The 14,441-nt window shown below is 44.2% G+C and overlaps 2 protein-coding genes across 4 annotated transcripts in view; one reads left to right on the top strand and one right to left on the bottom strand.

Annotated features, from left to right (window-relative positions):
* pphln1 (periphilin 1) overlaps positions 1-9,918 on the bottom strand; it is a 24,368-nt gene extending 14,450 nt beyond the window's left edge. The window contains exons 1-8 of one of the 3 annotated variants that reach the window (XM_030341413.1): positions 9,872-9,918; positions 9,165-9,219; positions 8,869-8,933; positions 6,893-7,174; positions 5,475-5,536; positions 2,678-2,806; positions 1,633-1,817; positions 1,294-1,374 (exon numbers count right to left, since the gene is read on the bottom strand). In XM_030341413.1, the coding sequence (XP_030197273.1) occupies positions 1,294-1,374; positions 1,633-1,817; positions 2,678-2,806; positions 5,475-5,536; positions 6,893-7,174; positions 8,869-8,933; position 9,165 (805 nt within the window). In that variant the 5' untranslated portion in view covers positions 9,166-9,219; positions 9,872-9,918. The other 2 variants (XM_030341414.1, XM_030341415.1) reach the window with 2 other exon arrangements.
* On the top strand, positions 9,902-14,308 carry zcrb1 (zinc finger CCHC-type and RNA binding motif 1). Its single transcript, XM_030341416.1, has 8 exons — positions 9,902-10,065; positions 10,183-10,288; positions 10,422-10,450; positions 10,619-10,730; positions 11,187-11,294; positions 11,607-11,716; positions 12,418-12,499; positions 13,893-14,308. The coding sequence occupies exons 2-8, from the start codon at positions 10,205-10,207 to the stop codon at positions 14,049-14,051; spliced, it is 684 nt and encodes a 227-aa protein (XP_030197276.1). The 5' UTR covers positions 9,902-10,065; positions 10,183-10,204; the 3' UTR covers positions 14,052-14,308.
* Positions 14,309-14,441: the final 133 nt, after the last annotated feature.

The raw sequence follows: 14,441 nt of genomic DNA, 5'->3' as shown, positions 1-14,441 counted from the left end.
ATTTTTATCAAGAGATACAGGTGATCATGGAGTAGGTAGGGGTTAGGGCATCTAGCTTAAGGATGTCCGCAGGTAGGTTGTGGACACTTGGGATCTCACCCAGTTCCTTCAGTCCTTGACTCGAACACCCCAGCCACTACATGATGCTGCTGCCTTCATTTAAATGAAGTGAGATGTTAAATAAGGGTTAAACATGTGACACTAGGCAGAAACTGAATGGAATAATATGGAGACTTTGGGTGGGGTAGGGGCGCTTGAACTGGCTAGTTTAGACACAGGATAATGGAACCACTATGCTGACCACTATATGAGTATTTTTAACAATCCAAAGCCCGTTATGTAGACCGGGATGCTTATGCTGTGCCCACAAAACCGAAATATGTTTTCATTTATCTTGACTACAACATTTTTTTCTACAAACAGCCACTAATATGGACATTAACGGATGAACAACTTAAGTGTTTTCTTTTTCTGCTGAGTCATCCAGACAGAACTCACTTGGAAAACTGGCAACAACCAAATATTAGTAAGAGGATCGGGGCATAAAACATAAACAAAATCGATAAAAGCAGTGATGTCCAGTTAAAAGCCACAACGGAGCCGTTGAGACAGATTACAACCAGGGAGGAAAATAAGTCTGCAGCCACAGCGTGACACACCACTCTGGTGTTCCCTCGGCTTGATGGAAAGCGATCCAGACAGTCAATTACAGAGCTTCAATGCATTTCTCCCAGCTCTGAGAAATTCCCTGATACGGCTCCAGACCTAGACGATTTTCGTATTATGGCGTTGGTGTGTAAAATACCGTTTTCTGGGACTACCACTGAAAATGACTCGGTGGTGAGTGAATGGAGGAAATATTACCATTTAATGACTGATTGGCAGCGATACGCGGAATGCCTTTACAACTAAAGACACGACAGAATATGGAGCCGTATTCACAGTTGTTTTGGAAATGACCGAAATGTATACAGTTGCTTACTTCGAGAGTATTAACTAGTGGTAGACGTAGGTGGAATAGGTGGAATCTTAAACCCAGTCTTTTTGCAAAGCCTGGAAATTACATTATTGTATTCGTTTTTGTGCAATCTAGTAATTATATATATAAAAAAGAATATCTAAAATATAATATACCACGCTCAATGAGGACATTTTAAATCAAGAAGGACATCCAAATCCCTCCATCGTTTATTATCTACTCCCTTAGAATGGATTAAAAGAAGGAACTGCATGGAAGACAGAAGGACAGTGGGTGATAGCAGGGAGACTCAAATTACAGTGTGCGGCACTGACCTAAACCGTCGTGGCCGCTGTGGAGGGGAAAGTGCGCCCCCCAGAGGTGATCGACTGCATGTCCCTCAGGGGCGTCCACAGCTGCAGAGCCAGAAAATCATAGAAGCAATCAGGCAAATCATTGACAAACATAATTCAAATGCATTCCCTGGTCGTTCATCGGGTTAACTTTCCACAAATGCTACAAAAACTGAAAAATAGACACAAAATAAAATCGAAATATAATACTTTTGTAATGGAAATGGTCATAGTAATGAGGAACAGCATGGGACAGCTACAATGCAGGTGTTGCATCAAATAGACCGCAGTGCATCATGGGAAGGGGCGGGGCCGGCTCACCTTTGCCCTGCTGGGGGGTGAAGGGCAGGGCCTTGGCCCGCTCCGGGGAGTAGCTGCGGCTGCTGACGCTGGAGCCCGAGCGGCTGTGGGGGGAACGCGGCAGCTCGGTGCGGCGTGGCGGGGAGCGCTCGCGGATGGGCGGGAAGGGGGCCGCCTTCCTCCTGTAGGACTCCCTGTCCTCAGCGCTGGGAACGCAGGGGGGAGGCGGGGGGGAGAGGGGGAGAGGGGGAGGCAAGGAAGTGAGAGGCAAAGAAAGAAAGAAAGAAACAGATATATAGAGTTAGAGACAGACAGGCAGAGACAGACAGAGAGAGACAGAGACAGAGACAGAGAGAGAGACAGATATAGAGAGAGACAGAGACAGCCATAGCATCGCATCGCATGAATCATCGCATTTTGAGGGACTACTTTCTCTGCAGCAGCGGAATTTAACCTACGTATCAGTCCGCCGCTGCCATAGCCTACTACCAGGAATATAACACTGCTGCTGAGACACAGCAAGTCCATCAAAATGCAATGCAATGCAAGGTTGGTTTTATTTCTAACATTATTCTATCAACACAGACATTTACAACTATTACTGGCGTTATAGTTGATTTGCCTCGTATGTACTGTGGAGTGGGTAAGACTGATTTATTAGCAGGCTAGCTTTGCCCGTTGCCGTGCGCTAGCCTAGCACGAGCAAACTCTGCAACTAGAAGGACTGAATGAAATGTGTTGAAAACTGTCTCCAATGATGAAGAACACCAAGGCTACCTTGGGAATCAGGGAATCATGTCCAAAATTGCGGACTACCCCTTTAAGGGTGCCTTGCTCAAGGAATCGTGCAGGTCTCGTTGGAGGTATAACCCAGGACCTTTCGGCAGGATAGCCACTCCACTGAGGGAACAACCAGTAGCAAAAGGACCGCTGGACCTCATCAAACCTGGTCCCCCCTACAAGACCAGCTAGCTTAGACTAGCGTCTTGGGCCAGCGAGCCGCGCCCAAACCGGGCTCCAGATTTGAATTCAAGCGGCCTCCCTCCTCCGCACCCCCTTGTCCTACCTTCTGTCCAGGCTGAGGATGGCCTGCATCAGGGAGTCGTCCCCGCTCTCTGGGAGGCTCCTGACCGCCGGATACATGCCCTGCTGGGTGCGCACCGGGTGGGGAGGCGGGGCTCGCATGCTGGCAGGGCTGGAGCCATAAACATACGTATCAGTATCGGGACACACACACACACAGTGACACACACACTGACACACACACACACACTGACACACACACAGTGACACACACACACACACACACTCTATACGCTGATATGCCTCTTTTAGGGAGAGAGCTTCAAAGAACTGTGGTTGCACGGGAGAAAGGCCAGACTCCCAGGAAATGATTTAACGTTCAGCAGACAGATTTAATCCAAGACAAAATTTGTAATCTCATTCGGCCCTTTCATCTCATTAGATAAAAGGCACAGATTCACGAGCGGGGGAGGGGTTGGGGCGTCTCGCTCAGAGATGCCTTCACTCAGATGGCCTGCAGGCGTTGTTGTTCAAACACAGAACCGGGGGATTCAAACATCCTGCCCACTACATAATCCCGCCTAGCGAGGCCATCGTGTTTCCCTACTGACTCACTGCATGATGTGCATTGCATTGCAGACGAGATGCCGATGCATCCCTGTGCAGAGATCAAGACGCTCAAGCTGCACCATCAAGCTTAAGTCCTGTAGAGCAGTGCTTCCCAACCTGGGGGGGGCGCCAGAGAGCCAAGGGGGGGGGGGGAGTGAAGCCTCTGACGGCAAGAAGACCTGCCGCTAAGTCACGCCCCCCCCGCCGTTACCATGACGACCTCGGACAAACAAACCAGACTCGATAGCAAAAACATATGGAAAAATGTCAGCTGACAGTATATCAAAAGCAGGTTTTGGGCGAAAAATGATTTAATTTCGCGTGTTCCATCAGAAGTGAATTAGGGAGGCCCTGGAGAAAAAAGGTTGGGAACCACTGCTGTAGAGCAACGATGAAACCCATTCACCTCACGGTTATTTAAAAAGTGGTGATTGTGCTCCACACTGAACCCCACACCCCCTGATGTCGGGGAACTTCACATCCTCCCATCCTAGGTTTTTCCCTCCAAAACATCCGTGGGTGGATTTCAGTCACGGGCGGAAAAGGTTTTTATCTTTTTTAAGAACCTAAAGTGATATTGAACCTGACTCTGTGTTTGGAACAAAAAGCAAAAGCAGCCCAGGGAACGTAACAAAGAGCAGTGTTCAGATAAGAGGGCGAGGAGAGAGCCTAATATGGTGTCGACCCGGCACCAGCATATGGTGTAAACACACAAGGTGGAATGGGTCCAGCGGGCCCAGATAATGGTCCAGGAATGTGGACACGACTGTTTCCGTTCCTGCGCTTCGTCAAGGATCCCGACGCCAGAATCCAACATCAACACTGGACCCGATGACTCATCCCGTCCCAAGTATTATATTATTTTATGTTCTTTTTACATTACAATGACTGTTGCAAAAAATGTAAGTGTCACATATTAACATTTATACTATTTTATTGTGTATGTGCATACGTCTTCCATATATTTTTTAAGTATTGTATTAGATCCAAGTCTTTTATTCGATGCGTTTTTTTTTTTCATACATGTTAGTTTGAGTCTGGCAGGTGGGCAGCTTGCATGCGCTCACTTGTTTCTGACAAACCAAATCACAGCCCTGGGAGCTGGTTCGTAACCAGCTCAAAGCTGTTTGGAACAGAATGGGCGTCAATGGATCGCCAACTGCCCAATTACGGATCGTGGCTACACCACGAGAAGGGGGGGCTGAGCCGCACGAAAATACTGGCTGATTGTAATCTGGACCTCGAAAGAGCCATCAATTAAACTATAAAAAACCCGGCCAAATCATTTAAAGTAGAAACATAAAGCTGCGCTGAAATAGCAGCATAATTGAGTTACTGAGTATCTGGTGATCTTCATAACAAAAAGAAACGTTGTACAAATGATCAAGTACATTTGAAAACCCCTTCAACTCCTCTAACGGGTCATAGCAGGAAAGCCATCTCGGTGTGTTCATTCTCTGGAGGGTGCGTTTGAGCTACGGCAGCCACCTCCGTGATCTACGCCCGCGGTTTGGAGACCCACGAGGGAGCCGGCCGGAGGCCAGTGGACCGGCGCAGAAGTATAATTCACCGCTCAGCCGCAGCCAGCCCGGGTCTCTGAGAGCCGGTCTGAGACTGCCTTGAATGGAGCACCGCGAAGGGATGAAGGAATGAGGCTGAGGCAGGGCCGACCCAGGTTGGACCACACGTCCGTGATTTATGATGTACTGTACTATACAAATAAACCTTTCACACTAGGTTATTGAAGAATGGAGGCAGCCCCCCCCCTCCCCCCTGATCCCTAGACCAAACCGCGCCATCCCTATGGGATAGAGCAGAGGCAGGGCCCACCGAACTCTGGTTCTTAGCACAGGCCGGACTGTGTTGTGGTACGGCGATGGGGTTTATATTCCATCATGAAAAAAACTATTCATATCAATTGTAAATATTGGTCTCTAATGCCAACCAAGTACCCAAATAGCTCAAAAAGGGGATTATATTTGGTTTGAAAGGCAAGCAGCAGGTAAGCAACAAGGACAATGTAAACAAAAGACATGGAAAAAAATCAGACAAATTAGATATACCTGCACTTTTTTATAGTTTACTCACGCAACTAAAAGTCATCCAATGTGCCTTACTTCACAGTTATAAACTGAACATAATGGGGGAAGAAACAAATATACAGGGCAAGGGTTCTCTTCAGCCAGGGCCAATCGCTGGGTCAAACACAGATTTGAACCAGCAAGTCTTACCCAAACTCGGACGTGCGCGGTGGATGGGGGTCTTCCCGGGGTACTCTGTATGGGTATTCCTCCTGACAAACAATAAAGCACACATAACAATCACACGGTTCTGGTCAGAACGACACCAGGAGAGAATTCAAAAAAATAAAAAAATAACATATTCCGGCTTGTTTTCTTTAAACAACCATTACATCACCAAGTGCAAAACGGAGGAGGGTGTAACGTTTCGTCGTCCTCCAATTACCCGCCTCGTACAGCAAATCTAATCCTTTAGGATCAATAATACACATCCCGGACGCTTTAAGTGCTGCCTTAATACCCCCGCTTACGTGGATGCAAAAACATTCACACTCCTAAAAGTCTACACGTGTAAGAGTATAAGGTTTCCATAAAATACAGCTCTTCATCCCCATGGAGTTGAATCACTGATCTTAACTAGAATGTGCGCAGAGTGAACACTAGGGGGCGGCATAGACCAGCACTCCACTATAGATGTTGGACACCATTATTGTATCACCATTAAATACAGAGAATGCTTCTTCCTAGTTTTCCCAATCTTACGTCTATATTTTAGTGAGAGTTACCTCTATGTACATTGTGTCCCTAACCTGGGATACAGACATATCTGCAAGCTCAATGTTTTATTTACTCTGGCGGAAGCAACTGGCAGCCCACTCCTTCCTTTCAGACATATTTTCCAGCCTGCTTGGGCAAAACACAACTGTTTACCTATTGTACCTTTTCGTACACAGCCATGATGGCTCCCACGGATGTGAAACACGACAGTATTGAACAAACTGGCCGGTGTATTTTCTCTAAAAGACGAACAAACAGCTGCTTTTAAAGCTGTCGTTGATAAGGAAAGATGTGTTTGCCGTACTTCCGACAGGATTTGGTTAAATCGAACGTTTCCCTGCTCTGATAAGACTTCCTTCCAATGGCGTCCAGAGGACTTTTGGTCCATGCTCGTTGGCAATACCCCTTGTAAAACGAAAATGAACAGAGAGGCCTGTTTACATTTGCATTTACATTTTGGCACTTTAGCATACGCTTAACCAAAGTTCCTTAGATAGGTAAATTTGTCAGGAGAAGAGTAACAACAACACATCCCTTTCGGTACAGTAAGGATGTTCATAGAAACAAGTGCCAACTTAGCACTTACAATTTCAAGGTTAACCCTTTCCCCCGAACACAACAAAGATATCTAGGATAAGACTTGACACAATGCTAATGCTACATAGGTTCCAGACCATTACTTCCGAGATTGGTCTGGTGATGTAAGGTGGCCGAGTAATCCGTGTTTTCTCCCACACTGCTCGGCCAAAGAGATTCTTATAATGGGAGAGTGCAGAGCCGGGGGGGGCTGTAAAGACGCCCCGGACACAAATAAAATAAAAGTACAACCAATAAAAAAAATCATAGCTCACCCTTCTCGCCGGCGGTCCGGCCCGGCGCTCGGCGGGGAAGTGGGGGTTGCCGCGGCCGTCGCCATGGTAACCCCTCTGCTCCTCGGCGTGGTAACTGCGAGGGCCGCCACCGTTGGGGAAGTACCGAGGGGCTCCCTCGTACTCGTACCCCCCCGCGCCACCGCCCCGGCCGCCCCCGCCCCCGCTCCCGCCGCCGCCGCCACGGCCGTAGTCCTCGTCCGGGCGGCCGAACGGACCCCTCCTCTCCCCGCCGCCCCCCCCCGGCGCTCGGGGGTACGTCATCTGGAGGGAACACATGGGGAGACGTCACACCACGGACCCCATCGGCGCCGTCGCTCGCTCTACATCACTCTGGGGTAAAAGGCTTCGTGACGTTTCCACGTCGACGCAACGCAAGGGGGTTTGCGGGGGACACGTTACGCCCTCGCAGACTCTCATTGGGTCCATCGCAGGGGCCTGACGTGCGCCTCCAAAAAAAACGTTTTACCTTGCGTCGAGGCGACGCAGCAGCAAGGGCTGTGATTGGTCCGCTAACTAAAACCCAACGCAGAACCAAAACCGGGTCCCGACTGAGCCTTACGATACCGCTAACTTGACCCAAAGGAGTACAGCCGCTTGGAAAGCTTGTGAAGCTTCTTATTTGTGGTACTTCAGCTCATACTGGATAGATTATGAACACAAGATGGAGACTAACGATATGTCCTTATCTTTTTCATAAGTATTGCCCTAATTTGATGTTCCATAAAAAATGCACTTTGGCTTTTTATCGCACTAATAAAAATATAAAAAAGAGAGCCAGGGCTTCCTGAAACTGAGAAATATTTACCAAGGTCGAGTACATATTATCCCAATTAAAATATATTTTGGGTGGAAATGTGCCATCAAACACATCAGTTTGCGTGGACACTAATTAGAAGGCAACAGTGACCTAGGTTAATTGCCTCATTTCTGCAGAGGAATCTGATAAATCCTATTTTAGTATTTTTCAGCAGTCTCGCCTTCTTTGGTCAATTACAGCCAGTGGACATCCACGTATCCCGTAGATGTAATCCAATTAATATAAGTGAACTTCAACCTTGTAGCCTACCAAAAACATGCTTGGATGGGCTTTAGGGATAACAGGGGGAGAGAGCAGAGCTTTTAATTTGCCATTTCCATTCCAGGTCCGAATGTGTGTTTTTGTTTTGCCCTGTGTTATCATCCACTATTCTCAGAGCACCCTGCGTTGCAAGATATGAAATAATTGGAAGAGCAGACAAACTGGATCAACTGAGGTAGCACTAGACTCGACCCAACCTTAAAAGCATTGGCCTCCTTTGCAAAAGCTCAATGACAAAGCTGTGCTAAAACATTGGTAAATCTTTGAGTTGAATTTGAAAGATGGCGGCAACTAAGAGCCCGGAAGGATTTCTAGACAGATGCTAGATGAGCTGGTTTATAATCATAATAAATAAACTGCAAATGTGCACAATATCTTATCAATTGTCATTGTCAAAATATATAGTCGTGCTTGGCTTGTTTTTTATTCTTGTATGTACAATGTTTTCAACCTGGCAACCGGCCTGAGCTTCGAGTTTGTGTAGAAGGGTGCTGGCGGACAGAACTCTATCTGATTGGCGAATTTGGTCTGCGGTACCACTTATAAACGCCCAGTGTAGATTTTACGTTTTGGTACTTTTAAAAAGGTTGCTCATTTACATTGTTCGGTGCCTGAGACTCATTAGATAATCATAGAACGAGCCATTAGAGTAGATTTGCATCCGACAAGATGACGGATGCATATCACTAATGTCGAATCTTGTCATGCATAACAGACAGAATGTCTCTCACAATGAGAGAATGGGGATACAATATCAGAGATCCACAGTTACAAATACTTTTAAAGGGTCCAATCAACTGTTATGATTGGTCCAATGTAAAACCAAATCAAACCATGCCTAGGCTAAGGATAGTCACGACATAAACAAGGGACTCACAGCTCTGTCTGGTATGAAGCGCTCCTCGTAAACATCGCGCGTGCTCCTTTCTCTTCTATACGTCACTGGAAGGGGGAGACCAAGGATTAACAGGCAGTTTCATAAAGAAGATTACCTTAATACCTACCTTTACCGTTAAAGATCACATTTATATTTTAACTCTTATTGAGTATAGTATATTTTAATCTTAGTTTATAGTTGTTTTAAATGTCTTTAATACCATCCTCTACTTTATGGTGCTTTTTTAAGCCACTGTTGAATAAAGAAATACAAAACAAGGATGAAAAGAGACTTACTTGTTAGCTAAATATCTTGCAGAGAGGTTAAACAAAAAAAGCTCTTCAACCCGATCTATTGGAAGATGGAGACAAGTTTAGTGCAAGCAGGCAAGACTATTATTGATCAATGCAAAGATTGAACTTTGACTCCTAGAAGAGGGCTTCAAGGGGACGAGCCTCTTTTAAATATTTGAAATCATTGATGTATAGTTGTGTATCATTTTTAACGAAACTGCATTTGCGCGTATGCATTTGAAGTGCATCCCTTGCAATGTCCCAGAACTGAGATGATTGGAGATGCATCAGAGGTAAGCGAAAGTGAACGACTGCGTACAACGTTACAAGACGACCCACTTTTGTAATCTTCCAGCAGTGTTCACACATGCATACGTGTATCCAATAGTTTTAATACAACTTGATCACTACAGATAGTTGAGCAGAGGTGTAACTTTTAAAGTACAACAGTTAACTTTGTGTTGAGGCAGATTCCTACCCTATGGTCTCTTATGGCAGAATGACACTATTGCTAATGCCCCAACCATACAGCTTCTTCAGAAATAACCACATTACCTCGGCTCAGAACGACCTAGCCTCACCAATCTCTGAATAAAACCACGCCAACTGTTTAAGGCAACGTGAGCCTGTTGACCAGATGCCAATAATTGGTATGAAAGCGAAACAATAACCATGTAGCTGTAGCATGTATGCTAGGAAAAGAGTCTCACCTCGACTTCGTCGGTATCTGCAGTGACAGTGGCTCTGATTGGACGAGGCGCGCCTTACGTCACTGCCCTGCGACATAATGTTTTCGTTTTCGTTGGATTCGCACCATAATACATATTCATATTAGACTTTAGCAGGTTTTTAATCCTTTCATTTCACCATACTATAATCGTTTTGATTGGGGTTCACGTTGTGGGTGAGTTGTCTGTTAAAGTAATAAGAATGGTAGACGAGTATTTCAATTTATGTTATTATGCATGCGTCTGCATTTCTTTGACAATTCATACTTATTAAACCCAATTTATATGTCCAGTACCCTACCAGATGAGACCAACATGAGCGGGGGTTTGGCACCAAGTAAGAGCACTGTGTATGTGTCGAATCTGCCTTTTTCTCTGACCAACAACGACCTTCATAAGGTATTGTAGCAGTTTAAACCACAATATGATCAATACTTGGTGATTGTGTTATATATTTGCATAGACTAACTCCAAGTGTACCGTGTTTGCAACCAATTTCGACTGAGGTATTTGTCATCTGTTTTTGTTTCAGCTTTTCACCAAGTATGGCAAAGTTGTGAAGTAAGTGCATCACATCAAAAACCCTATTTTCAAGAACCTGTATCTTGCGTGTGGTCCTCAACCATACGTTGTTGTGCTGAAGTTTCTTGTTAGTATATCCACATGAGTAAATTCTCCTTACGAAAATATAATTCATAATATTAACAACGTGGCAATGTGTTTTTCAAGGGTTACAATTGTAAAGGATAAGGAGACACGCCAATCTAAAGGAGTGGCGTTTGTTCTCTTTTTGGACAAAGAATCAGCCCAAAACTGTTCACGAGCATTAAACAACAAAGAGGTGAGACTCCACAGAATGTGCAGGCTTACCTTAAAGCCAAAGACGACTGAATGTGTAGGCCTCTATTCACTCCCAAGATTGATTGTTTACTTTCTTTTTTAACCACACTAGTAACTCAAATCATCATATCTACTAAGTGACTAAATGGATCTAGTCAAAGTGAATACAAAGATTGTTGCTTTGAGCTATTTCATTGATGTCCCTAATAACAAAACCTAGATATATTTTTTATGTAATTGTGTAAGAACCCAGGGGGTGCGGATTAGAGATTATTTTATCCAAGGCCTTGGTTACACTTTCCTTCTTCCTTCCTTTTTTTTTATTTTGGCCTTGGCTGCAAACAGGGACTTACTGTTAATTTGTAGGTCCATGTCATTTATGAGGAGGATGGGCTTAGACATAACAGCACAGCTCTCTCCGGCCCCTACTGTTCACAGCTAACTCTTTTTCCTTCAGCTGTTTGGCAGAACAGTGAAGGCAAGCATTGCTGTTGACAACGGGCGGACAACTGAGTTCATCCGCAGACGGAACTACCAAGACAAGACAAAATGCTACGAGTGTGGGGTAAGTCTGTCCATCTTCTATGTTCAGAAGAAGGTTTATATACATGGGTGGTTGGATTTCTCCGGGGTCTAAGGGCTAGGGATAGCAGTATCAGTTACAAAAAAAGTTGATATTTTTAATAGATTCAAATTATAAAACATGTTGGAACATGATAAGATAAATAATGTATCAATATTTGAAAGTGGTCCAACATTCAAAGACTTTGCCGTCTTTACTGTTAAAGTGATCTAATGTATGGCTGTGAAAATGGCGATATCCCCATTAGTAAGAGATGGTCCATACATGCTCTCACACTCTTGTTTTCTACACTAGGATCCGGGACACCTGAGCTATGCGTGCCCTAAAAACATGCTGGGAGAGCGAGAACCACCAAAGAAGAAAGAGAAAAAGAAGAAGAAAAAGGCAGGACAGACAGATCATGTGTAAGTAATCACCTTAGCTCTAATCAATGTCCCATTTATATATGATAATGCCTTATTATGTAGAATTTGCTACATTTAAATGCATATGTTGGATGTAATACTATGTCTTTTTTAAAAATGTGCATTTCGATTTGGAGGAATGTTTGATGCAGTAATACACAAAATAAATATAAAAATAAAGTACACACATAACACACACACACACACACACACACACACACACACACACACACACACACACACACACACACACACACACACACACACACACACACACACACACCTCCATGTCCTATAGGTCAAAATTTGAATGATTATGTGTGTATCAGTCAAGTAAATTAATGTAAACATGTTATTATATGCACTGAATGTACAGTATAGACCATTAAGGTGGCTTAGGTCATAAAAGAATATGACAATCATAATTTATACACACAGAATAACCAATTCAAAGTGAAAGTTGAAAAGAGTGAAAGTTCAGCACAATAACTCAAATGGAATTAAAAGCCAATGACCAAAGAGTTTTCTATGGCAGGTGCTAGTGGGTGTACAAGAGAGAGACACAAGGATGGAGGAAGGGAAATAATAAGAATAAGAATAATAAATAAATAAATCTGACACCAACAATTAACAATACACAAATAACCAAAACTGTCAAACGACTATTTTCCTCTCGTCCTGATTTTTTTTTACCTCATTAGCGAAGAAGAGGAAGAAGACAGTGAGGAAGAGGGAGGTGAAGACCCAGCCTTGGACAGCCTAAGTCAAGCTATAGCATTCCAGGTTGGTACCTAAAGTCCATCTAACTAGACATGCTACTGCTCCGGAAACAGAGAGAATGTAGTGTGACTGAAAAATCATTATCTTTGGATCACTAGCACTGTCTACTTTGTCACATTTAGTAGACTTGCTACTCCTCTAAAGAATAAGAGAATGTGGTTTGAAAAAAAAAAAAAATTGCCTTTGGTAACCATTGTTACACTGTGCTCTCTGTCTTATACAAGTGGTCCCCCATCCACACCTAAACAATTTCATGCACCGCTCCAGGTTTTCATAAACCATCTTTGGTCCAACATACCTGAACAAAGGGCCCAGAGAGTTTGATAGGAGCAATATTGGAGCAAACAACAGAATAACATACATTTGGAAAAGGCCTTGGTTAAACTGCTGTAGTTAAGATCGGAGAGTACTAATGCGAGAGAGCTGAAAAGAGTAGAAGACAGCAAGATTTAGAAAATAATCTACAGAAAAATCCCCTTGTCTCCCTGCTTACCTTGTTGACGTGCCTCCCTCCCTCCCACCCTATATTTCTCCATCACAGAGTAGTGTTGCTGTTCAATGATTGACAGGAAAGAGACGCCCTGCTTGATCAGAAATAAGCCAGGAGCAGTACAAAATCGAAATAGGCTCATGCAAAGGCAGGCGATGTCCAATAAAACAGATATTCCCACAGAGCATTGCTGTGGCTGATGGAAGCTTGGCTAAACCATTTCTAACAAATTCACTCAAATATTAGCTCTGAAATCTTACGTACAACACCATTTGAAGAGCTGCTTACAGTAGTAGCATGATCATTGTACTGTATTGTTCCGTTTTACCTATTCGGAACCACACAACACGTTCACCTAGTAATGTACGTAACTCTGGTTGGGAATCACTGTATCAACTTTTTCAATGGTATTAGGTGAGGTGCTGTCTGTAAGATTCAAGAGCTGTTAGAAATCCTCCAGCCATCCTGTCAGATGTTAATCTGTCTCGCTATACTGCGTTCCTGCCTGCCTCTGTATCTGTATTCAGAGTCGCGAACGCTCACTGCTTATTCCTGACCAATCAGGCTATCTAATTTGTGATTCATTTTTGAGAATCCATCTTGCCTGTCAATCACATTGGCGCACAACCCTAGAATCAATAAGGGTCTCACCGTTCCACCACAGGTTGGTCTGAATGCAACACTTCCAAATGATGGAGAAACAGAGGGGAATTTTGTTTTGCTTGTTTTCTCTTTGGTTTTGCCCTCTCTCTCTCTCTTGACATATCTCAAATCGTCCCTTCAGCAGCTCTAAGTGTGAATGGAATGGATGGATTCCATTTCGTTCCCTGCAAACAGACACCGCCACAAACTCTCCATTCTTTGAGGTGCCATCTTCCTTCTTCTCTGTTTGTGTGTCCTTCACAGCAAGCTAGTCTGGACAGTGAGCGGCAACGCAAGAGGAACAGGGAACAAGCAGCTGCCGTTAACGACGACAGACCTCAAGCCTCCACCTCTGACGACTCCAAGAAACCCCGGATCAAAAAGAGTGCATACTTCAGTGACGAAGAGGAGCTCAGTGACTGATCCTGTGGGGATTGAGGTCATAGGCTGTGTGTTAAATGTAGCCTACATATTTAATCGTTTTATACTGAATGCCCCTTTTTTAATATGTATTGTTTCGGTTGAATAAGGTGTCAGGACTGTGGAAAACAGATGTCTCACATTTGGAGTAAAATGTGTAATATGAGCTCTTTTCCATTCCATGTAAATAGTGTTTTTTTGTATGGATTACCTAATTTAGTCTTATGCTGGCCAATAAACTGTTCATAGAAAACAACGTATCAACCGTTCTTTGTTTATTATTTGAATGTATTTAAGGCATTAAGCCACAACCACGCGATGCTTGGTTGTGGTTAACCAATCTCTAGCACAGTCAGCATTGTGCTCCTGTGCTTTTATGGGGGGGAAAGCAAG

Source organism: Gadus morhua, chromosome 19 (assembly GCF_902167405.1).
Source record: "Gadus morhua chromosome 19, gadMor3.0, whole genome shotgun sequence".
In the NCBI taxonomy this organism is placed as follows: Eukaryota; Metazoa; Chordata; class Actinopteri; order Gadiformes; family Gadidae; genus Gadus; species Gadus morhua.
Note: the sequence above shows the minus strand (reverse complement) of the source record. Positions and strands in the feature narration are given on the sequence as shown.